General features: G+C 36.2%; 1 protein-coding gene across 7 annotated transcripts in view; it reads left to right on the forward strand.

Annotated features, from left to right (window-relative positions):
* The window catches only part of NAV3 (neuron navigator 3), an 892,841-nt gene that overhangs the window by 787,418 nt on the left and 78,322 nt on the right, over window positions 1-27,101 (forward strand). For 5 of the 7 annotated variants that reach the window (XM_061415605.1, XM_061415600.1, XM_061415604.1 and 2 more), the window contains 8 exons: window positions 3,142-3,274; window positions 3,936-4,206; window positions 5,358-6,066; window positions 8,046-8,534; window positions 12,278-12,319; window positions 13,716-13,876; window positions 19,869-20,057; window positions 22,585-22,637. In XM_061415605.1, the coding sequence (XP_061271589.1) occupies window positions 3,142-3,274; window positions 3,936-4,206; window positions 5,358-6,066; window positions 8,046-8,534; window positions 12,278-12,319; window positions 13,716-13,876; window positions 19,869-20,057; window positions 22,585-22,637 (2,047 nt within the window). The remainder of the gene's footprint in view (window positions 1-3,141; window positions 3,275-3,935; window positions 4,207-5,357; window positions 6,067-8,045; window positions 8,535-12,277; window positions 12,320-13,715; window positions 13,877-19,868; window positions 20,058-22,584; window positions 22,638-27,101) is intronic. The other 2 variants (XM_061415606.1, XM_061415603.1) reach the window with 2 other exon arrangements.

Raw genomic sequence — 27,101 nt, forward strand, 5'->3', positions numbered from 1 at the left:
TCAGAGTGCACACAGTCAGGCAGGGGATGGAGAGTTTAAGCTGAAGAAGTAGTCTGCTGCTGCTGCTGCTAAGTCGCTTCAGTCGTGTCCGACTCTGTGTGACCCCATAGACGGCAGCCCACCAGGCTCCCCCGTCCCTGGGATTCTCCAGGCAAGAACGCTGGAGTGGGTTGCCATTTCCTTCTCCAATGCATGAAAGTGAGAAGTGAAAGTGAAGTCGGTCAGTCGTGCCCGACTCTTAGCGACCCCATGGACTGTAGCCTACCAGGCTCATCCATCCATGGGATTTTCCAGGCAAGAGTGCTGGAGTGAAGTGCCATTGCCTTCTCCAAAGAAGTAGTCTAGGGCCATATAATCTGGAAAACCATATGTTTTTTAAAGGAATCTGATAAGTAGTTGCTTAATTAGATAGCAACTAGTAATTGCTTAATCTAATTAAATAACTACTTAAATAGACAAGTTGCTCAAGTGTGTATATTTAAAATTTTATAATTATATGCACACATTCCTATGAGAATATACGTATTATGCTATGCTAAATTGCTTCAGTCATGTCCGACTCTTTGCGAGCCTACGGCCCGTAGCCCACTAGGCTCTTCTGTCCATGGGATTCTCCAGGCAAAGATACTGGAGTGGGCTGTCATGCCCTGCTTCAGGGGATCTTCCTGACCCAGGGATCAAACCCGCGTCTCTTATGTCTCCTGCGTTGGCAGGTAGGTTCTTTACCACTGGCACCACCTGGGAAACCCAGTATATGTATTGTATAGCATTTATAAACATTAAAAAATTTAGAGGATATGTGAAAGAAGAAATATTATTTTTAAAATTATGAATTATTGATAGAGGTTCTTAGTTTCAAACTACAGACTCTATCTAATTTAAGGAATGAAGTGATATAAAAAGGCTGTTGGAATAATTGAGGTGATTGAATAATGAGGCTCTTCGCAGGCTTTTAGCTGACCATAGATCTAGGGCATCACATCTTCCTCTACCAGGAACCTCTGAACCCTGGAACTAGAGACCAGATATCTGCCAGTGTTTATAAGAGAAAAATCGAATGACTACTACTGTGTTTGCCAGAAGATTACTTTTCTCATTTGTGACTGTGGGTGCATGTGTAGGCCCTGTGTTATGTGTCATATCTGTCTATAAGGAAATCTGGAAATGTGAGTTTCTTACATTCTGTCTTGAGAAACTAAGACTCCTAATGTGGGCAATTATCAAAATAAGATGTGGGGAAGATAATCAAAAGATTAGAGCAGCCGCAAATGGCAGGTATTTCCTACAGTGGAACCAAATGCCCTTTTGCTGTGATTAAAAATATAATTATTATTGGCAATAATATTTATAAATGTGTTTGGTCATCATGTTTTATGCTGTCAGTAGCTCACCTAGGGACAGCTCATCAATAACAATATTTTCTATAAATTCAAATTTTCTTCTTGATAATTACATTTCTAGTCAGTTTGCTCTATGATGTCAAGCCATCCCTATTATTTTTCATGTATGGTGTGACTCAGGAAGTACACGAGGCAGAGTAGGAAAAGTTACCAGTTTACCCTTCCTTTGCGGTTAGCTTGCCCTTTCACTATGCATAGTCTCTTCTTTGTGTGGATTACTTGCAGATGGTGTTTTAAAGCCACTTGTCTATTTTATGAGACTTCACTCTTGTTTGTATGTGATATATGTACCCAGTTTACACAAATCAATTAATAGAGGGCAGGTGAGCAGCAGTATTTCACAGGAGACTGAAAACCAGCCAGTAAGTGAGAGCCGTGGTTCACCTCTTTACTCTCTGGAGTTCCCATTCTCATCAGGTGATGCTGGTCAGCCTGCATGACTTCTGCATCATCTGACATGTTGACTGAGTGAGGGTTCCCATGGTAGTCTGCACATGAATATTGATATAGCCTATTTTATTTATTCTTCTTTCAATTGAGAACAGATTTATTCAGAATTTCAGATACTTTCCTTATGCCCCAAATGATTACTTTGTGCACCTTGAAGGGCAGGAGCTTTATACAGTGTCACCTACAGCTTTGGTAAAGAGAAGTCTTTGAAGAGTATTAAGTTAGGGAGTGACATGGCTAGATGTGAACTTCTGAACGTTGACCCAAGTTTACCAGGTGAAGTTTGTTGAGAAGGACTGAAGGCAGGAAGGCCAGATGAAAGAATATTGTATGTTGTCCAGGTCAGAAATCTTAAAATATTGCAAGAGGAATGCTATGATAAAATAAGTCTCAATCTTCAAGACTTGGTAAATCATTGGAAGTAGTTATTGGTAGGAGAAAGAGTGAGCAATGATTTTCTGGTCCTTGACTAAAGCACAGTTTTTGTGTGCTTGTGTTTCTTCTTATTTTTTTAACACAAAGAATGGATTCTTACATGCCACATGACTTCTGATTGCTTTCTCGGGGAAAAACAAAGGTTATGGGTATAATGTTTTTTGTTTATTTTTTTTCCTGATGCTTTGCAGTATTAATAGCAATATTTTTTGTTGTTGTTCAGTTGCTTAGTCATGTCCAACTTGTTGCAACCTCATGGATTTCAGCATGCCTGGCTTCCATGTCTTTCACTGTCTCCAGGAGTTGCTCAAACTCATGTCCATTGAGTCAGTGATGCCATCCAACTATCTCATTCTCTGTCATCCCCTTCTCCTTCTGCCTTCAGTCTTTCTCAGCATCAGGGTCTTTTCCGATGAGTCAATTCTTCAAATCAGGTGGCCAAAGTATTGAAGCTTCAGCTTCATCAGTCCTTTCAGTGAATATTTGGGGTGGATTTCCTTTATGATTGACTGGTTTGACATCCTTGCTGTCCAAGGGACTCTCAAGAGTCTTCTCCAGCACCACAGTTCAAAGGCATCAATTCTTTGGCTCTCAACATTATTTTTACTCGTTTTATAAACATTTCCCCTGTATCTGCTCTAGGCACTGATTCTTAGCAAACCTTTGATAAGGTTATTCTCAGATTTGTGCTCAGTTCTTAACAGCATGATTTTCCAAAAATGAAAAGTGAGTTTTTTTCATCATAAGATTAAAAAAAGAAGAATTCTTTTCCCAATACGTGATACATGTTAAGTGGAAATACGGGTGATTTGTGTTGTGCATCCTGTGCTTAGTCATTGCCACTGCCTGTCTTTAGCTGGGATGACAGCAGTTCCGTGAGCAGTGGTCTCAGCGACACCCTGGATAACATCAGCACTGATGACCTGAACACCACGTCCTCTGTCAGCTCTTACTCCAACATCACTGTCCCGTCCCGAAAGAACACTCAGGTAAGAATTGCCTCCTTTCTTTCTCCAGTGCTTCTGCCAGATTTTTCCCCAAATTATGTTACATTGCATTAAAATATAGCACAACCTCTTAGTCTGAAGTAATTACATTAAACTGAGGCAGCTTGTATGTATATGTATTTTTTCAATTGATTACAGTCTAACCCAGAAAGCCTTCTATTGCATATCTTTCTTTATAATATTGATATAATTGTTTAGGAATCCAAAAATGATATTTAAATTGTCTAATTTTGGATAGTTCGTGATTCATTTTATATTGACCTCTGAGATGCATCGCTGAATCTCTTGAGAATGGTGAATCGAGAATGAATATTAGATAATAAGTTTTATCTTGTCTTACATTTCCTTGTTAGATTTGACATAGAAAATGCCTTCCTCTCTGGAGTGTTTAATTGAAGTTTTCTGCACACATTTCTTCTGCTATTCTTTAATATGTGCAAGTGAGAATTATAGGACTCAAATTAATGAAACTTAAATGAACATAGAGATAAAAATAGAGGCATCTTTGGAGTTCTTTTGAAATACAAATCACTGCTGCTTTTTTTTTTTTTTTAAGCTAATTATCTGAAAGGACATTCCAGGGCCCAATTCACACTTGATAGATTTTTCTGCACAAAGTTCTTCTGTCCTATTTTCTTCACAGCTGAAGACAGATTCAGAGAAACGATCTGCAACAGATGAGCCTTGGGAGAGCACCGAGGAGCTGAAAAAACCCGAGGAGGACTTTGACAGCCATGGGGATGGGGGTGGCAAGTGGAAGGGCGTTTCCTCTGGGCTTCCTGAAGACCCTGAGAAGACGGGGCAGAAAGCCTCCCTGGCTGTTTCTCAGACAGGCTCCTGGAGAAGAGGCATGTCAGCCCAAGGAGGAGCGCCTTCCAGGCAGAAAACTGGGACCAGTGCACTCAAGACACCTGGTAGGCTGGTCTTCTGGCCGCTGTTAAGCTAAATTGTTTCCATTTGATCTTTCTTGTCTTTAATAGCAGTGTTTCATAATTATATCAAAAATACAATTATTTATATTTATATAATACTTATACTTCTCCATATAAATACTTTTCTGTCTAAATTTCACATGCCTTATCGTATGCATCCACATGAACACAGCACTCCAGGCTTCCTCTAGAGGGTATCATCACAGTTGGGAGAGTGTTTTATTTTGCCACAGTCATTTCTGGTCATGTGGAAATAAAAGAAGCCAACTTATTAAAAAACATAAGATAGCTTTCATTATGATTTTCTATAAAATTTGAAATATTTTTGTTACCTCTCCCCCTATGTTTCACTTCTAAGAGGCAAGAAAAGTCACACTAATCTAATGGGCTGGAAGGCTGGAGATTTGAAACATTATTTCCAAATTAGACTTGATGAAAAAATAGAGTAAAAGATTTCTGCAAATGTACCATCCTTTTTTTTTTTAAAGACTCTCTCCCTATTTTTAAAATGGTGCCTCATATAAATAGTGCCACCTGAGGTACTAATGTACCAGGACACTTCAAATACAATCATCTGATGAACTTTTTCAAGCACTTAGTTTGATGAGATTAAGTGCTATCTTTATAAAGGAAGAGAATTGCAAACTATAAGGCAATAATACATAGCAAAATAGGCATTTTCACTTTATCTCCTTGATCTCTAGTCATTTTCCTCTAACAGCCATATTTTTATAGCTTTGTACTTAATCTTCTGAATATATTGCATACATGCCTATTTAGAGCCAAAATAATGAATAGGAAATTAAGTAGTAAAAAAATATATTTGGGCTTCCCAGGTGGTACAGTGGTAAAGAATCTGCCTGCCAATGCAGGAGACACAGATGTGAATTTGACCCCTGGGTCAGGAAGATCCCCTGAAGTAGGAACTAGCAACTCACTGTAGTATTCTTGCCTGGGAAATCCCATGGACAGAGGAGCCTGGTGGGCCACAGTCCATGGGGTAGCAAAGAGTCAGACACGACTGAGCAACTAAGCACGCACACAGATGTATTCACATTTTGCACTCTGTTTAAAGAAATATTGTGAAATCACAATGTGCAGGCACATAAATGTGTATATTTCTCACTCATTAGGTAAAACCGATGATGCCAAAGCTTCTGAGAAAGGAAAAAGTCCCCTGAAAGGATCATCTCTACAGAGATCTCCATCAGATGCAGGAAAGAGCAGTGGAGATGAGGGGAAAAAGCCTCCCTCGGGCATTGGAAGATCAACGGCCACTGGCTCTTTTGGATTTAAGAAGCCAAGTGGAGTCGGGTCCTCTGCTATGATCACTAGCAGTGGAGCCACCATAACAAGCGGCTCAGCCACACTGGGTAAAATCCCCAAATCTGCTGCCATTGGTGGGAAGTCAAACGCAGGGAGGAAAACCAGCTTGGATGGGTCACAGAATCAGGACGATGTTGGGCTGCACGTTAGCACCAAAACCTCCCTGCAGTACCGCAGCTTGCCCCGCCCGTCCAAATCCAGCACCAGTGGCATTCCCGGCCGAGGCGGCCACAGATCCAGCACCAGCAGTATCGATTCCAATGTCAGCAGCAAGTCAGCTGGTGCCACCACCTCGAAACTGAGAGAACCCACGAAGATCGGCTCAGGGCGCTCGAGTCCCGTCACAGTCAACCAGACAGACAAGGAGAAAGAAAAGGTTGCAGTCTCAGATTCAGAGAGCGTTTCTTTGTCAGGTTCCCCCAAGTCCAGCCCCACATCTGCTAGTGCCTGTGGGACACAAGGGCTCAGGCAGCCAGGGTCCAAGTACCCTGACATTGCCTCACCAACATTTCGAAGGTAAGAAAGCGTAAAATGGTGCTGGGACGACATATAATGCTTTATCTTAGGATATTTGTGTGTCCCATAGCCTGTCCTATAGAAGATGTGTATCCTCCATGCTTATATATATGTATATAGCCTCAGTGTATGATGTATATAACTTACACTTAGTCAGTTTCTGAGTACAATGGGTTTTCAGAAGCCGATGCTATAAATAGCTAGTGGAAAAATATTGCTCATTTTGAGAAATGCTCCAACTTTGCAGGTTCACTATTGTCACAGCAAAACAAAGAGCATTTGTGAGTAAAAGCAGATGGTAGTACCTAGGGGGAGTGATGAAATAGTAGCTTGTAATAGATTTTCATCTTTACACAGTTAATAATAAAATAGATCTTTATGACGATTGGTATCCATTTCTAGTGTTTATTATCTTGTTGGCTCTTAATGAGCTGATGCTAATCATGAACATAGATGAAGTTGTGTTCCTTATACAGTACTGGATCACAATAGACCAATTTATGTAGCACCATATCCTGAAATCTTAATGAAAGTCAAGGTATGATATGATTGACAGAATTTGAAAACCTTTAGATACTTGGTATAGGATTATAACTAAGAAATGTGCTAGGTTTTCTAACTCATCATCAGCTTTCATTGATATGACTTGCATAACCTATAGGACTTGGTTTCTGCATGGGGATTGTCTTTGATATTCAGTAAATGGAGTTCTCCTTCCCAATATCAGCGTTTTTAAATACTGATGTGTTTTAAGTGGCAGGAAAATACATACAGGTAAAGATTTAGGACATACAGTTAAATTATTCTGGGTCTGTTTCCTCATCTATGAAATGATAGAATATGATTTATAGTCCATTTATAATCCATTACATGATTATGTTTAGTGTTTTTAATGTTTGCTTTTATTATACTGACTAAACCAAGAGCCTTGATATCTGGGAAATAGAGTGTCTTGAAACATTTACTTTTACATTTCAGTAATCTCAGATACATGATTGTTTATTAATCCTGAAGAAGTGGTGTTTTGAAATGTTGATTCTCATTGGAAAGTGTAATCACTCGTAGTGAGAGTAAATATTTCCGTTGCTTAAGTAAAAGCCAATAGTGCCCTCCAGTGGCCCATTACCTATGAAACAATTTCTCTTATTCATCATATTTCACTATAGGAAATAACGATTTCATTGCAACTTAATTAGAGATCATTATGTCATTTTTCATATCACACTTTATTTCCATATTTACATAAATTCAATTATGTCATTTGCTTCATTTACAAAACTAAAATGTTTTCTGAAGAAACTCCAACATCTAATTTAGCACCAACCACGTTTCAAATCACTATTATAAATATGTATTGGAATAGCACTGGCAACTGACATCTGACCCTTTGGCCTTTCTTGGGGAAACTGCAGACATACTGACATGTTGCCGACAGTATCCAATATTGTTTCTAACCAACTCCTCTCTGACAGTCACTTAGGCCCCCGGCCATACAACACAGCCTCCTAAACTTTGCCTTAAGCATTCCTTCTAGATTTTGAATAAGCCGACAACATGAAGGAAAAAAAAAAAGAAAAGAAAAATAATTTAATATTATATACCAAATGCGTAGAAGTTGTTTCATTATAATGGTTCTATAAATAGGCAGCAAGTATATGCAAACTACTTAATTTTGCAAAAAACTCTCATGATCACTTAACTGCGGACCCCAGGGCCTTTGATGTTTGGCTTATCCTTCCTTCTGTGTGGCCCACGTTCCCCCATAAATGGGATGGCAGCTCAGTACCAGTTTACCCCTATGGCAATATGAGAGAGAGATTAGGAAGTTCAAGCTTATCAAGTTCATTAACATAGAGACAGGAAGTGCTCGGTGGCCCGTCCACCAGAGCACGCTTGGCTCTATGTACTATAACCCTAAGTATTCAATGTGGATGTTAGTTTCTCGGAACAACTGAAGTTGTTATTTGTTTTTCTTTTAGGTTGTTTGGTGCCAAGGCAGGTGGCAAACCTGCCTCCGCACCTAATACTGAGGGTGTGAAATCCTCCTCTGTAATGTCCAGTCCCAGTACCACACTAGCGCGGCAAGGCAGTCTGGAGTCGCCGTCGTCTGGTACGGGCAGCCTGGGCAGTGCTGGTGGGCTCAGTGGCAGCAGCAGCCCTCTCTTCAATAAACCCTCAGACCTCACTGCAGACGTTATAAGCTTAAGCCACTCGTTGGCGTCCAGCCCAGCATCGGTTCACTCTTTCACATCAGGTGGTCTCGTGTGGGCTGCCAATCTGAGCAGTTCCTCTGCTGGCAGCAAGGACACTCCAAGTTACCAGTCCATGACTAGCCTCCATACGAGCTCTGAGTCCATTGACCTCCCCCTCAGCCACCATGGCTCCCTGTCTGGACTGACCACAGGCACTCACGAGGTGCAGAGCCTGCTCATGAGAACTGGTAGTGTGAGATCTACTCTCTCAGAAAGGTGAGCTCTCCTGGAGGCCTTGCTGAAGTCTTCACCTCCCTCCTTCCCACACTGTACCTACCCCTACCCTGCATTCAGTTTTGTTTTGTTTTTTTTTTTTTAAATTTCAGTGAGAGTGCCACTTTGCAAAGGGATGTCGGATTGTTGATACTGGGCCTTTTATTTGGTGTTACTACCACATTTGCAGAAGGTGAAAACCATTAAGAATCCATAAAAAATGGATTAGTTAGTTTCTTGGTATGATGCATACATATACACCCACTAGCCAATTTAAATAAAATTCAAAGCGTGTTTTTATGTATTGAATGATGTTTTCTCAAGGACACAGCAGTGATTTAGCTTGAGCTCCAGGACAACACAGCTTCTTAGGATGATTTAAGCATATTTAAAGATCAAATCTAAATGGATTCTACAATTATGCTCAGAGTGAAATGTTCAGGTGGCTTTATTAGCATTTCTTTGGAAAAATAGCAAATGGATAGCTAGGAATCCTAGTTGAATCGGAAAAAAAAAAAAGATCAGTTGTCAGATACGAATTCTTAGACAAAATTACAACTCTAGTGACATTTTTATTAGGCCCTTTTTAAACTACATTACAAGATATTTCTCATTGATTCAATTAATTAGTTTTCCTTTAAACTTAAAATGACCATACGAAGGCATTCCTTACCTAATATACTTAAGATAAAGCATCTCTGTTGGCCAAGAAGACTCTGGATTCTCCTCCCTAAAAAAATCCTTTCTCAGATATTTTGGTACTGACTCTTTTCCCCAGGAATGTATCTTAAACCTGCCTGGTTTTCCCTGATGAACTTAATGCTGTTTGTTTCTTGGCACACCTAAAGTTTTCAGAAATGCCCTTGGCTGTATATCTTAATTGTGTTATTTGTGAAAGTGCCACAGGTCACTGAAAATGCCTGATAACTTTCACAAACTTTTATTCAGTCTATTGTTGATGATGACGTATCACCTCAAACATAGCACACTGCAAACAGGTTATTTGTTAACAATACTCACCTTCCAAAATACTGATTATTTTTATCATGAATATGACCACAAGTTGACCATTTAGCCATCAACTCATTTCTTTGGCATTCATACATTAAAACACAGGAAAGTGGTCAAGTAAGTATTTGTAACCAAGTAACTCTAAAACAAATCTAGTTGATAATATTGCTGAGTTTCATAGCTGCAATATAAATGCGGTGTTAATATTTTACTTTGATCTGTATTCTAGCAGAAGTCAGTGTGTGTGTATATATATATATATATATATATATATATTTAACTATGGAAATACACTGACAAATATACAGTTAATTATTCCCTTTAAACAAATCTTTTTAAACTTGGTTTTCAGTCTTCAAATAGACCAGTTTTGTGGATGGATGTGTTCTGGTATAAATAGATAAATAATTTTTCTAAACTAAATTTTAAAACTAATTTTGAAGAGATGAAATTTTTACCTTTTATTCTTAGTAAGATATATTCATGACTATTAAACTGTGAAAAAGCAAATTATCTTCATAGTTATGGTATACAATATAAACATTAACTAGTTTCTTCCAATAAATTACTTGATTGAAATAATTTTTGATATAAGAAGTTGTACTTTTTTTTCTTGTGAACAAAATTGCAAGAACCAGCAATCCATTCTAATCCTTTAAAGTACACCCAAGAACTATATGATCCCTCGAAGAGAAAATTAGATCCTATCAGAGACCCTGGCTTAATTACATAGTCCACATAATGTTGGGAACACTAAGGAAGCCAAATAGATGTGCCAAAGTCTAAATATTTTAGACAAAGTGATTAGAAAGATACAATAGAGATGTATGTAAGTTAATGACTTTCCTGTTGATCTATAATTTCAGAAGACTTTATTGGTATTTATTATTCTAATACTATTAAATAAATAGCTTTTCACATAGATTTTAATTTTGGTCTAAATTTCTCATTAAAGTATCATAAACAAATTATTTAAAATATAACAGTTTTCTCCTCTAATTGTTCTAGATCAGAGCAGCCGTTGGCTATAATTAGTTCACATTTGTTTTGTACATTTTGTTTTTTGTGACCAAACCAAACCTTAAAAAATTTAAAGTTGTAGCCAACTTTAAAAACGTCTGGCTTGTTTTTTACTGTCAGATCCAGCTACCCTGCCTTTAAAATCCTGTACCATATTTACTGGCTTCAGACAAACACTGCCTGTCCTCTTCAGACTGTTAACATTTCTACTTCATTTATTCCCATTGCCCTCTTGGCTCCTGCAGACGTAAGAGTTTTTAGCCTTTCAGCGTTTGTGATAAGTGTCTATCTTATAAAATCATTAATATCCAGGTTCAAACAGATATTTCTACTTGAAATTTTAACTTTTATTGGTAAACTTATTTTCTGATTTTCCTTTCATTAAATTCTCTGTACAATACAAACACATAATGTTTACACAGTTAATAACATGGGCAAAACAATGCCTATTTTCACTGTTCTCTGTGATGTTAAAATTTAATAAATTCATACATATGAAAGAGATAATCTTTAAAATAGCTTACGACGCTATCAGTGCTTCAGCATGTTGTAGTGTATATTTAGAGTACCCGTGTAGTTGTTCAGTATGATTCCTTTCTGTTGTACTAAAAATACAGATGTACTAAGAATACACCTAGAGTCAAGATACACACTAGAATTGGCCTCTACATAATTGTACGATTACCCTATTTGGGCATTCCCAGTACATAAAGTAAAAGAAGATAATGCCTTTGGATGCTTTCTATTGCAGTGCTAATTAATGGAGTACCCATAGAAGAAAACATTTTAGCTTTGATTTTTAGTGATTAAATTTCAAGTCATCGTGTTGGCATTCATGTTATATCATCCTCATGTGCATATCCTGTGTATTCAGTTTTGACATTTGAAGTTTAATGAAACAGATATCATCCTGAAAATCCAAATTAATTTTATTATTTGGTTATCCATATGCCGGAGATTATAACAGAAATTCCTTGACTCGTCCCACTTAATTCTTGACACCCTCTTCCTCTATTTTTAGGGAGGCCACTTCTCATTTTCTCCAGACACATTCTTTCTTCCCTTTTTAGGACCAATTGAGAATTCTTTAAAATAGACGTTGAAAACTCATAGCCTTTTAAACCTCCAATTTATAATTTGAAAAGATAGCATAGTTTAATTGTATTAAAGTATTTAAATAAATGACGCTAGAAGGATTACATTTCAAGCAGTTATATATTTCTCTTCTTTTCTGTGAATAGGAATATATCTGCCTTTATTTTTACTAAAGATCATTTAAATACAAAAAATAAGTCTTGAAAGGGGATTTATTACATCTCTGTCTGTTGGAACATGCCACTTTACCTTAGGCAGAGATCTTTCTCATTCCTCCTCTATGATTCTCTTCCATGTGAAATCATAGCAGAAATCTAGTCATTTGCATGGGGAAGGAAAACCTACCGTAGCACTAGGTAAATAGAATCTAGAGGAGAAGTATGTTAATATATAACTTAATCATTCTTCAAATAGACCTGTCACTAAGTTATCATTGAATGAGTTACAACAGTGAAATCTTTGGTTGGCCTTTTCCAATGAGTTAAGCATTAAATATGTTTTTACAAAAAAAGAAAACCTTATTTTGTGTAATAGATTTCAAACAGAGTCATTGATGTTGGATGTATAGTTTGGAAGGTTTGTTTACATTATGTCCTTAGGGGTTTTCTTTGTTTTAACAGCATGCAGCTTGACAGAAATACACTACCCAAAAAGGGACTAAGGTATATATTTCTCTCAGCACAGTCGCTGCTTCTCTGTTGTTACGTAAACGTTGTGTGCTGTCTCTCTGCCTCTTTCTTTCTTTTTTTGCAAAGAAGCACCTGACATCAAGGGTCAACTCACCCTTAATCCTGAGGTTTTCTCTGGCCTGAGGAGTTGGTGAGATGGCCCTCAGGTAGAAGTTTTTGGTAGAGGCTGAAACCCAGTAAATTAAATGTGATGTAAAAGACATTATTTGGGGGGCAGCAATTTTAGTAGAATTCAGAGCTCACTTCTGAAGAATAAAATCAGTTTCCCTAATGTTTGTATCTTGGAGGCATATGCCTACAAAAGCCTCGACCCCTATAGTCTGCACATGTGGCCAAATGAATGTTGAAAGATTGAAGGATGCTCTAATTTGAATCAAAGAAAAGTTATTTTCATCATCAGAGGACAAATAGTGTAATTAAGGGATACTTTTTAAGAAATCCTTCTGGTAAAAACTCAGAAGAGCTTTTTTTCCTGTTTTTCAGAAGTGCTGATATCTGTCAAATCAGTACAGACATAAGTTAGGCTAGTATTTCATAATAATATCAAAATAATTATTAAGTTCATAAAAAATATAAAATGAAAATTTAATGCATGGCTATCTTTTACTGTACACTTCTATCTAATGAGAAGATATGGAATGAACTATTACTGGAGATATGACACTATATGAACATGATAAGTTGACTGCTATTTGGAACTAAGAATTTACTTACTCTGGCGAAAGTGAATACTGGCCTATTAGATCTTTATCTATTATCTTCCTTCTCTCCAGTTTCTTAGCAAGAGCAAACAGTTTGTAAATATTCCATTTTAAGATTTTGTTCCAGAAATTTATTTTCTAATAAAGGAAGCTTATTTCTCTTTCCATTAAAAAAAAAAAAAAATCCAGACATGGTGTCAAGTGGCATTTTTAACCAAATAAATGTTTTCCCTTTCCTTTAAAAAAGATCTGTCTTTTGTGTTCTGCTTCCTGTGTCTTATTGTGACCATCCCTCCAATTCCTTTGGCTCTGGACAACTACTGTCTACCATATTTACTTTCTGTTTTCACCCTCTTCACGCCCTTCTAAACACCATGCTTTTGTGCCCTTCTCAATTAACCTGGCTGTCTGCTCATTGCTTATGATTTTCAACCACATATCTCACAGGAACATAATTTTCTTTTCAAAATCCTTTATTTTTTTTTTCCTGTGAGATTCAAACAGATGGTGTCAAATCATCTGGAAGAACTAAGCAATTACAATTAAATTCAATCTGTTTGCGAATGTTGTTCAGTCTGAATAGTAAGCTCCTCTCAGTTGTTTTCTCATCCTGATATTGCCTTGCCCTTGCAGATGTGCTGAAGTGTCTTAGCTGTGCTGTTTTGCAGATACACCCCATCGTCTCGGCAGGCCAACCAAGAGGAAGGCAAAGAGTGGTTACGCTCCCATTCTACTGGAGGGCTGCAGGATACTGGCAACCAGTCACCCCTGGTGTCCCCTTCTGCCATGTCATCTTCTGCAACAGGAAAATATCACTTTTCCAACTTGGGTAAAATCTTCTAAACCATCCATTTCATCTTGTTCCTTTTACCATCTACTCTCCCAGGAACCCTGGGATACGTTCACAAGGATTGCTAATTTAAAAAGGAGATAGACACCTTAACATTGCCTTTTATTTGTACATTTACAACCCCCCAAATAATTCCCAAGTATTACACAGTTTATTTCTCATGACAACCAGTTGACATAGTTAATACTGTTGTTATTTTATATCCTAAGATCCAGAGGCAAAAAGAGATTTTTTTGACTTAAAAAAAAAAATCACTAATCTTAAGGGGCAGAGATAGTAACTGATGCCAGAACACCTGACCTTAAACCTAGGAGTTTTCTCAGAGTCCTCTTAGAAACCAGTAAAACCCCTCCTTCTTTTCTGTTTAAATTTTTTAATTCTTATAAGAAAATTAATTATCATTTTGTAGAAGAAAAAGAAAATAGAAATAATTAAGAAGAAGAAAAAATATAATTCCATGACTCCATAGTCACATCTTCATTTTAAAGTTAAAACTCTCCGTAAAATGCATATGAGAATTCCTATTAAGATAATACCCTGTGAACATTTTTGGATGAAGGCAATGAAAAGAAATGATTATTTGAACCACTGGATTACTTTGTGTTTAGCATAACTTTTTACAAAATATAAAATTATTTGCACAAACATCACAGAAAACACAAGGGAAAGTGACAAAATAATGAAAGCCTAAATATGCCAGTTATCATTGAACAGATCCATTGCTTTTAAAAATAGATGTCTCTTCTATAAAGTCATGTATAAAATAGTCACATTATTTTTTTCACTTGAGGTTTTTTGTGTAATGATAGACCAACAGAATGAATAGTACGTTCTGGAGAATGTCCATTATTGGAGAATCTCCAATATTCTGGAGAATAGACATTTGGAGAATGTCCAAATTCTTTAATAATTTGGACTTTTCAAACTTGCCCCCTGCTGGGATAGTCAAGGCTATTTCTCTTCTATTATAACTGTTTTGCTATAGAGATTATGACAATGAAAAACAGTTATTTAGGTTATCGTTCTATACATACTAGTGAATGTATATCCAACACCAAATTTTTACTGATGAACCTACACAGTGATGAGATTTCTTTGTCCCATAATGGCGAAGGATGGTAAAACTTTTACTTCTGAGTTGTACTTATAAAACGCAACAGGAAGCTTAAAACTTTGATTTCAAAAAATGAAATGGAAATGTTTTTGTAGAGTCATAGACATATGAAACAAAATCTGATATTGCACAATATTGAAATCAAACCCATGTCACCTAGTTTGCTGAATTTGCTGGGTATCTCACGGCTCCCTCCTGTCAATCTTTTCATTAATTGATGTTAATCTGAATATGTGAATCCTTACTCCATTATTTTTCCATTGTTATTATTTTGATTCAATCAATCCCATTTTTTGTTGAGAAGGAAAAAACTCACTACTTACTGTGTCTGATATTAGCAGTCATTTAACTTCAACTTTCTCATCTATTAAATAGATTCATAATACTTAGGTTATATTGTAAGGAATGATGAACATATGCAAAGAGACGAGAGATAGAGTATCAGACTTGGTAGACTCTGCTACATCATCGTTTTTATTAGAAAGAGATGTCTTACACTAGCAGAGAATTGCAGTAGGTTTCAAATAGATCTTACTATCTCTACTTTCATACCTCTCAAAGTGTTCACGCACTGGGACTTATGAAGGAAGTTCTTCCCATACATATCCACACACTTGTATGTGCCTCCTGTATTTTATAAGTGGGTATGTGGGTTCATATCAGATACGCTGTATTATTTTACAAGAGAAGACAAAATAACTAGTTTCAAAACCATGAAAATTGCTTTTGAAGACTTTTGGTTGTGTTTCCAGACCACTGGAACTCACATTTATTAGGCAAGAGAGCAGATACTATTAAAATGCAATCATAAGTAAAAATTACTTTATTATTAAATTTTAAAAATATATCCAATGTAACACTGTAACTTGAATATGGGTAGCATTGTTCTACATTTTACTTTAGTAATCACTTGTTTTCAATTTGATCATTTTTTTGAATAATCACTAAGATAAGTGATTATTACAAACACTTAAGAGTTGCAGTAACCATGCTTTTTATTCTTACCCACTAAAAATATTAATATTGTATATAAAATTTGTGGAGATATTACTGTAAAAATCACATATAAAAAATAAACATTAGAAATTTAAGGTCACTACGATTATGTCATTATTAGTAGACTACTGTGAGCTACTGCCGAAGTCAGCTCTGGTTTGTATATGGTTTCTGGCATGATAGCTATAATAGAAATCATTCCTCTCCAAGAAAGCATTACAGAATATAACTTACATAAACAGATTATTATTGGATGCAATTTTATTTACTATTGGTCACAGTCCTTGTGAGGCATCCCATAACCTAGTGAGACATTGTCATAGTCCCATGGGTGATGAGTTGCTCAGATTCTTTTTCACCTTGCCTCAAGGGTTACCCTGTAGAAGCATTACTATCAGACAGTAAAGAATCCATCTGCAATGCGAGAGACCTGGCTTCAATCCCTGGAGAAAGGAATGGCTACTCACACCAGTATTCTGGCCTGGAGAATTCCATGGACAAAGGAGGCTGGCAGGCTACTGTCCATGGGGTCGCAAAGAGTCAGACAGGATTGAGTGACTTTCACTTTCACATAGAGTGATGTTTAAATATCTTTGTATGGGAAGTTTCTTTGCATTTACTCCTAAAGCTCCCTACATCTTGAATGCCCTTCTACTCCCTCTCCATATTCACCCTTAAGCCATTCAGGATTAAGCCTTTTCTTCTATACTCAAGGAAGAGTAGGATCTCACAGTTGGAAGAAACCTACATCTGATTCAATTTGAATCTGTTATGCAGGTTCCTGTGACAGCTCTAGCTTCTCTAAACCCACCAATGACAAACTACCTATATCTAGATATATTCCACTTTTAAAGTTCTTTAAATGATCAAATAAACATTTTCTGAATCTCCACCTAGTTCATAGTTATATTCCCAGATTTTAAAAAATAAAAGTAGGTTGCATATGACAGCTTTTATTAGAAAAATATCATAAACTCATTGGCTAACATGTCTACGGCAGCAAAGTCTGGAGTCACTTGCTGTATTTAAAAACCCACTCCATCTTTCTGTCAGTTCCTGTTCTCAGATCATCACATATAATTTAATCGACATATAATTTAATAAAAACAGTGATGTTAGTATGATATATAATTTAAGGCAAAGCCAGTAGCCCTCTTTTTCCATAATATCTTGTCACACCTATATCTTGCTTATTATAAATGTTTACATGTTCCCTGGCTTTAAATGGATCTTCGAGTCCATTTATTTCATTTTTTTTTTAATTTATGAAGAAACTGAAGGGTAGATATGGAAATATTTGCCTAAAGCAAGTAGAAAGCAAAGCTACCACTAGATGCCCTGTACTAATTTGTGTCCCATTACAGAAATTCTCTGTCCATCATACTTTTGTCTCCTATTACATAGCTTTTCTCTGTCTCTTTTATGTTGTTAATTTGTCTACCTCTCAGTCACCTCCTCTAGAGGTCACCCTTGAAACCAGAGATCTTGCTATATTGATCTTTCTATTCAACCATGGTAACAAAAAAGCAAACCTGCTATAGATTTAACTAACTGAACATTCTTAAATAGAATGAATATATTTCCAATGGAGAACCTGTCAGAAATGCTTCTAAATACCCATATTCCTTTTATTTTTAAAATATAAAGCACAGTTTAATGAATATTTCCAAGTGAACATGCATGCAGCTCTCATTCTGGTCAAGACGGGACATTCTCAACACCTCAGAAATTCCCTTCCACCCATCTAGCAACCCAGCCACAATCCATGCTTCCCCCAAAGCCAGCTACTATCCCTATGTCATTTTTAACATCAGAGTATAACTGCTTTATAACGCTGTGTTTCTGCTGTACAACAAAGTAAGTTGATTACATGTGTACATGCATCCCCTCCCTCTTGAGCCTTCCTCCTAGTCACCCCCATCCCACCCGTCTAGGTCACCATAGAGCACTGAGCTGAGCCTTCTCCTCTACAACAACTTTCCCCTAGCTAGCTATTTTACACATGATAGTGTATCTATGCGGAGAAGGCAATGGCACCCCACTCCAGTCCTCTTGCCTGGAAAATCCCATGGACGGAGGAGCCTGGTAGGCTGCAGTCCATGGGGTCGCACAGAGTCAGACACGATGGAAGCGACTTAGCAGCAGCAGCAGTAGTGTATATATGTCAGTGCTACTCTCTCAATTTGTCCCATCCTTCTCACTCCAAACCATTCCTTTTGAAATCTGTCCTAGTCCTCATTACTATTTCATTTTGAATGAGCTAAATGTTATGTTTTGAAATTATATAAGGAGACTTTACCTGGATATATCTGCAACCATTTTGTAAGAATTTGCACAAAGTCAGTGAATGAAGTGTGTTTCTAACCTCTCTCTCTCTATATATATATGTATTAAAATGATGCACTTGCAAATGTATTCAGTACCTCATTCATTTAGCAAAAAGTCAATTCATACTGTGAACCTAAGATAGTAAGATTTACTCCCGTTCAGACACCTTAAACACACACATTCGAGTCTAGAATGTCCTTTGGGGTATCTGTTGGTTGTCTTTAGCAACCACTGACTTGTCACTGCTGACTAAAGGAATGTACCTGAAAGATCTTTCTTTAACTTCTACTCCCTCTCTCCTTTCTTTCTCCCCTGCCCCCCTACTTTCCACCCTTTCTTCCCTTCTTCCAGTGGATTGGGGACTTTGCAAATCCAAAGTTTCTTTCTTTCATTATTATATGTCACATATGCACACATAGATATAATTCTAAGTCTTAAGTTACTTTTCTTGGTCTTATTTTACTTCAGTTCACAACTAGCTCTATCAGATTCCTTAATACCTGTAAAATTTCCAGCATAGTACCTGGCAAATAAGAGATAGTCTTCTAAAGTTATCTCATAGTATATTTGCCCCATATTTTACATTGTTCTGAGATTCAGCAATTACATTAAGAAATGTAGTGCCTATGTCAAAGAAAAGAAATAGCAAGTTTTGAAAATTTATCAGACCAGTTCTAAGCCAAAGACATAAATTCTCCAAGATTTTGAAAGTACTCAGCCATTCTTTTCAAATCTTAAATGTCTCCTGCCTGCTTCCTCATATGTCTATAACAACTTGTATTTCTTAATTATGAGCATTTATGATAAATATATATCTTAATTTTTCTGTTTTGCTTTTATTCCAAATTTAAAGCAATATTGTTTTCCAATTCAGTCAACCACATATTTCTTTAAATTAATGACAATTAGTTGGCCTAAAAACTTGAATGTTATTAGGACTATTTGGCAGTAGGCACTGGGTAAATAAATTCATGTTTCAAATTACAGACTTAAGGTATTGCTTGAGAAATACAAGTTTGTGACTTTTGACAGTCTCACTGTGACATTCTCATCTTAGATACAATGGAAAGTAGTTTTAAGTGATTAACGTCACAATGAGCTGTGGATAACCATGTACCTTACATTATATTTCATTTTTATTTTTCTTTATTATAACCTAACTCTGACAATAGTGATAGTTCTGATTATGAACTGACAAAAATTTAGAACTCAAACTGACTGAAAGTCTTTGGTTGGAAGCTTCATACACGTTTTCCTAGAAAATTTAGATTTCTTTTTCTTGAAAAATGAATGTTCAGACTCTAGGAAGACAATTTTTTCTTCATAATGGGCAGCAGAAAATACCATATCATTTCTAGGAAAAAACAGTAGAGGTGACTTGATGGTTTTGTTTAATATTGCTTTAGAAATTGACATGCTGCTTCCCATGAAAGTGCTAGAGAAAAGAGGGACTCCACTGTAACTGCTATTGAAAATTTCAGAAGCAAACTTCCAAGCCCCGGAATAATGGGCTGTGTGCACTTTGTTTTCCAGTGAGCCCAACCAATCTTTCTCAGTTTAACCTTCCTGGGCCCAGCATGATGCGCTCAAACAGCATCCCAGCCCAAGACTCGTCCTTCGATCTCTATGACGACTCCCAGCTTTGTGGGAGCGCCACGTCTCTGGAGGAGAGGCCACGGGCCATCAGTCATTCAGGCTCATTCAGGGACAGCATGGAAGAAGGTAGGCATGGGGGAAATAAGGATGAAGCTGGTTAACTCAGACCTGAAAGCTATCATATCACTCATGTCAAAAGGATGCCTTCAAGAGTAAATCAAGTAGGCTAGTTCCATTTCGGGAGCCCTGAAACTTGAAGACATTTTAGTCTGTATTACCTTCTGTTTCGTTATGCATTTGGAAATATGACAGACATAGTTTAGATTAATACTTGGCTATAGAACAGTTCAGAATAAATCTCGGGTCCTCCTACACAAACCTGGGCAATTTTCGAGACTATTTGCTTTGGTTTGCCAAATATCAAAGTGAATGTTTCATTTGACACGTTGGTTAAAAACCACAAAAGATACATAAACCAGAAAAAATCCTCATATGAAACAACCACATGCTGCCAACGTTTATTCTCAGAAACTCCCGCTGGTGTTAGTTTTTATTATCATTTCATTTACGAATTCCTAATACACCTACATTTTGCTTTATAAGTTATATTTCCTTTATCTGTCACATTAAAATTCTCACCTGACCTAATAAGTGTCTTTATCATTGTAAAATTCTACATGAGCACTTTATAACAAATACTCTTTGAAAAGCTCAAGAGGCTTAATTGATTTTCCAATGTATATAGTTTTCTAAACTGTATAACCCCAAATGTGAAATTTGATAATAATATTTGAGAGATTTTCCTCTTTGATTTAATGAATTTGTTTTTAAATGCTCACAAAGTAAAATTGTGACACCCATTTTATTTTTTATATAAATTTATTTATTTTAATTGGAGGTTAATTACTTTACAATATTGTATTGGTTTTGACACACATTTTATAAAGCACTTTTCGTTAAGAATAAAACAAAGGTAAACATCGAAGTCCAAATTCCTTAGAATAAAATCAGAGGCAGTCAGCTATACTATCCTGAGCTTAGTAAGTTTCTATAACAGAAAAGACTCGATCTTGAAACATACTGGTCATCTGTCTCTTTGTGGTATAAACTTGAGAAAGTTTCATAACTTTGTTACGTCCGATTTCTGCGTCTGTAATTTCTAAGGATGAAAACACAGTAAAGAGCAATTCTGTTCCTTTATTTTTCCCCTTCCTACCTTCTTATTTAAAGCATCTTCTGACTAAAATTGAGGCAGCTGTGAAAATTGATGACCTTCAGGTCATCGTTGTAGTATGTTTATTTACCAGGTGATTACTAAATCAGTTGACTGCAGTTGCCACTGCCTTTTGGGATATTAACCAAACCACTGAATTCACTGTGACAGATAGTGAATTCTACCCTGAGAGCCTCCTGATAGCTGCAGATGTAGACAAAAGTTAACAAATCTGAAATGTAAAGTCGTTGCATTTCTAAAATGGTTCTACCTCTCTCTTCACAGATAGGCCTTTTATAAAAAAAAAAAAAAAAACTAGAAAAATGATGTACTAAACATGCTCATGGCTTTCCATGGTGTTTCCCTGGCAGAGAGAATACTGTTTATATGCTTGGAAATTCTGGCCTTCCTTTATGTGGATAAATAATCTGACCTTATAGCTCTCAAATTCATCGCTTTATTATCATCCCACCTGCTCTCCTAGACCTCTCCAGACCAGGTGTGAGCGCCCCTGGGGCTTGCTTAGTACCCAGTACATTGCTCTCGATAGTATCTATGTGGCCCCATTGTGATTTTGTTTTTAGTCACATGTATTTCTATTTCTTTTTGAGCTCTGAGAATTGTGACATTCAGTGTTATAGTCCCAGCATCTAGCAAGTGCCTGTCACATTGTGTGTACCCAACTAATGTTTCTTTAATGGATGAATAAGCAGAAATAACTGTATATTATCCCATGAAAAGAGGAAGAACTTTTCTACAAGTATAATTAAGCATAATTGTATCCTCCTTTGAGCTTAACACCTTGGACTTGCAGAAGTAATAAATCATTCTGTTAACTGATCAAGATGATATTTTTCTACACCTCCCCAAAAGACAGTATAAAATTTCCACTCTTAATTTCTAAGAGACACCTCCTTGAAATAAGTACTTTTCTATTACTAAAATTATGAAGAAACCATACTTCATTTAAATGAGTATAATAAGCTCATCACAGAAAATGTTGAAATAGCTTATTTCCCTGAACGTATATGGAGAAAAATACTGAAAATCAACCTGTGTTGTATAAAAAATGAAATAGAATAAAATACATACATTTTTTTATAAGTTTACACTTTCATAGTAACTTAAGATGTCCTTGATTTTCGGATTAATTATTGTGTGAGAGCTTGCTCTGGTTTGCAATATGTGCCTGGCATACTAGAAGGGCTTGCATTTGTCAATTCTTCTCTGTACGTGATGGAGGAAGTACTTTAGGGGACAAGTATGGAACCTTTCCATGGCTCAACCTTTGGATCTCTAAAAATTAACAGCAGGCTTGTCCTCAGATTCTTACGTAATTTTTTATTTCCTTAACCACCCATTCTTCATTTTTCAGTAAAGGCCTGGGGGTTCTGAACAGAAATCATTATTTTACCTCTTGTTCTTTTTTGCTTTCTTCAGTTCATGGCTCTTCATTATCACTGGTCTCCAGCACTTCTTCTCTGTACTCCACGGTAAGTGTTGGCTGTAAAAAAACGTTTTGCCTTCGCCAATCTTTGTTAAATAGGTTGACATTTACACAGAAGTTTCACAGTGACATAAAGGTGTACTCTAAGCTCTTGCGTATCCGCTAAGGAGGCAGGGACTCTACCAATTCTTCTATAACACACTTGTGTTTGTAATCAATGAGTGGATGAAAAACTGAACTTCATAAAATCTGATGGTTTATGACTCAAAACCCTTAAAACCATGTACTATTCTCCATCATAACTTTATCATACTGTTCACTTTTCTTTGTTTGGTTCTCTGACTGGTAATTGTTTTATGGCATTTTCTTCATTTTCTTTTTTTTTATTTTTTAAGTTCATTTTTTGAGAAAATTGTATTAAAGGGTAAAAGCCTAAAAGGCTTAATGAATTTTTAAACTAAATCTTCTTAAAGAGGGTGATTTTTAAAACTTAATTTCTTAAGAGACAAATGCCAGTATATCAACTTATTTTTCCAGTGTGTGAAATATATTTTGTTTTTACAAGTGTAAGTTTTCTGCCCAGTTACTATAATTTCATGCTTTTCTAAAAATTAGCCTACAGGGAGTTATGTTTTACAAAAAAAATTCCTTCATCCTAAGTATATTTTAGTTGATGAATCTCATTGAGGCTTGAACATTATGACTAACCCCTAATTCATATTAAAAGTTCATGAAAAGTTCAAAAGCCTCAGCTGTCACCAAGTAATTAAGCATTAAGGGCAATACTGATTTTTTCATTCATTTGCATTAGTTCAAATATTATGGCCCTCTTATATACTTATTGCTTTAGAAAGTTCCTCAAGATCAAACTATCATTGGCAGAGGCAATATTTTTCTTATCATTTCTCCTTTTAATGACTAAAATTGTCAATAGATCTAAGAATAATTAAATTACTGTTAGTGTTTAGATAAATCTACTGTTTTGGGCAAATGGAGAAAAAAGTGAGACATGTTAAAATGCATTGGAAACAAACAAACAAACAAACAAACAAAATATGTTCAGATGTAGTATTCCTCCTGTTGGGCCAATACCACTGCTTGAGGGGAGGTATATTCTGAATTGAACCCTTGCAGTTGAAGTCTCTCTATAAGATCAAAGGTGCAGCATCATTGTCATCATATTTCAAATTATACAGAAGCAGTATTTGGATAAGAAACCACCTTCATGTAGCCTGAGAAAAATTCAAGAAGAAAAAAAGCATGAGCTGAGGAAAAACAGATGGCTAATTAGTATACACAAGTCCAATAGGCCTTTCTGTGATAATAAAAATACTCCATACCTGTACTAGATAATATAGTAACTTCTAGTCACATGTGGCTGTCGAGTATTTGAAGTGTATGTGGTATGACAAAGGAACTGAATTTTTAATTTTGCGCACTATAAATTTGGGCTTCCCTGGTGGCTCAGATGGTAAAGAGTCTGCCTGTCAATGCAGGAGACGTGGGTTCCATCCCTGGTTCAGAAAGCTCCTCTGGAGGCGGAAATCGCTACCCACTCTAGTATTCTTACCTGGGAAATCCCACAGACAGAGGAACTGGGGAGGATACAATCCATGGGGTTGCAAAAGAGTCAGGCACGACTTAGTGACTAAACAAAAACAACTTTAAATTTTATAGACACATGTTCCTGTGACTACTATATTGGATATTATAGGTTTACAGGAGATGTCAAAATAACAAGGGTAAATTAGAAAGTATAATGGGAAGTACTGCATTAAGAGTACAATATGAAGTAGGAAGAGATAAAAATAAAGAGACTATACACACATGTTTATGTGATAAAATAGATGCTCATGTTAAGTGTGAAAATAGTGGATTAGGTGATCAAAACATGAGAAGGTGATATTATTCAGAAATGAGGAAATTTAAATAGCTTTATTGGAAATGATGGAAATTATATACTTGTACTGATAACCTTAGACAATTCAGATAAATGCATTTTTAGTGGAATAATGAAGAGAAAACTCCAGATGATGAGTCACTCTGTCTCCAGTGCTCCATTACCAATGCACTGAGATTTAACTGGCAAAGAAAAGCTATCTGTGAAAGTGTTTTTCAAACCAGGAAGTGAAGAATCAGTTTATCATTTTTTTCCATGCCTCCTTAAGGATTGTGGATAAAGATTCGGTTGATTTACATTTTTGACATCAGAAAAGTTGCTCAATTTCTTTGGACTATACCTGTAAAATAAGTTGGCAAAGAGCAGCCAGATCTATTCGGTCTGTTCAAGGGACTTCTGCAATTATTAGAGAAGAGGGTCATTCTATACCATTAATTACAAAAAAAACTGTAAACTTCATGGGAGCACCATTGATATCATAGTCTTTGTGAATTGCACCTTTTGAAATTATGCCAAGTGCAAGTAATACAGTTGTGCATGATATTCCTTCATGAAATAATTAAAGAGTTCCCTGACAATCCAGTGGTTAGGACTCCACACTTGCACTGCCAGGGGCCTGGGTTCAGTTCCTGGTTGGAGGACTAAGATCCCGCAAGCCAAGCTATATGACCAAAAAAATAAAGAAAAGAAAAAAAAATTTTTTTTAGAAGATTGTTAGACACTTTGTTTTATTAGGAAATACACTGTTCTTAGGAACCAGGGATAGAAACAATCTTTGATACCATCATTTACACAATTTATCAGATTATATTAAACTAACAAAGATGACATTTGCCTGTCAAGTTACAAGTACAATAAATTCAACTGAAAGGATTCTTTCTTCACATACAGCTTTTGAAGTCTCTACCAATTATAATTTGGTGAAATTTTCAAAAGTGTCTTGTTATAAAGCTGAGTAAATCATCTTTCAGAATTTTTGAGCAGAAAGATCCAGTGAGATTACAAACTGGTTGAAAAACACAGACTCAATCTGACCCACCAAGCTGTTACCCTTGGCAAACTTTGGGTTTGTGTGTTTGTTTTTAATTCTAAGCCAACACCATGAAATATGGAGTTTTACATGAAAATTCTAATTTCTAAGTTCCTTTTGAAAGTAAGTGGAATATCTAGCAACATGGAGATGAAATTCTTCCAGGTTTACGCATGCTAAATTGTTTCAGTCGTGTCCAACTCTTTGCGACTCCATGGACTGTAGCCAGCCAGACTCTTCTGTCCATGGGATTTTCCAGGCAAGGATACAGGAATGGATTGCCATTTCCTTCTCCAGGGGATCTTCCTGACCCAAGGATTGAACTCACATCTCTTACGTCTCCCCCATAGGCATAGGCAGGAAGTCTTTACCACTAGTGTTTACAGCATCACCCCTTTAAGATGTTGTGTGTGATCTCATCACACAAGATGTTAGTGTGATCTCAGACAAGACCCAGCCTCCACCGATTCTTCTCTTGCTGACACTGAAGCTGATTTTGCATTGTTAGTTATTATTGTGCTTTTGCATTTCTTGAAGAAAAGAAATAACTCTGTAGTATCCATATCTTTATGAAAAGTGGGGGGAAATAGCCTAGGAAGGCTGTGTGTGTGTGTGTGTGTGTGTTTTAATACCCAGGGTACTTTTTATTTATGTGTCTAGTTCTATTAAGTATTTAAATTTTTGATCTTTGCAATAGATGTTTTCTGAGTGGCTGTACATTAAAAATTGTATTGAACTGGTTTTGTACTTTTAATCTACTTTGTATTGATTTAATAAGAGTGAGGGCTGTGTTAGTTCTTTGTGGATCCCTTCAGCATATTTCCTAACACACAGCTAATAATAAAGCAAATATTTTTTAATTAATAAATTTGAAAGGATGAATGAATGGCCAAGAAAGGCCTACAGAATAAAGAAACATCTAATATATATTTTATTTAGGCAAGATGTTTTATACTGTTTACCATCCTTGAGGACATTGAGCCAGCTTCAAAACCATTATTTAACACTGAGAAGTAAATCATGTTTCATCATATATCATCAATCTATACCTAAACCACCAAAAGAAATATAATATTAATAATCTGGCTCATTGCTTCCACTTTATGGTAACAGCTACCAAGTATTGCTAACCAAAGCGTATGAAAGAAAGCAAAGATTAAAGAAAAAGTTATGAAAAGTCAGCAAACAAAATGATTCTATACAGTATGCATATACATATATATAATTAATATGTAATAGTTATGCATGTAGTTAGTGTATGTAACTTATTCAGGGTTTTTTATTAATAATAAAAATGTGATGGATTTCTTTTTAGACAATTTTTGTAAATAAAATACAATGCTCTTTTAAACATGCAAAGTACTTACTGAGCGTCAGTTCTGTATAATCCTAGCAATCCTAAAAGCAGGATTTGGACAGAATAAACTGGCAGTAAATATTCAAAATACCAGGGAAACCAAATAGGGTTAATCACACCATATGTGTTAAGGTAAACAACTTCCAACTTTCTTTCTGTCTATGAAATTGTCTTCAAATTCCAATATATGTCTGATTCAAAAATCAAACTATATGAAACTTTG

This window comes from Bos javanicus, chromosome 5, assembly GCF_032452875.1.
Source record: "Bos javanicus breed banteng chromosome 5, ARS-OSU_banteng_1.0, whole genome shotgun sequence".
NCBI lineage: Eukaryota > Metazoa > Chordata > Mammalia > Artiodactyla > Bovidae > Bos > Bos javanicus.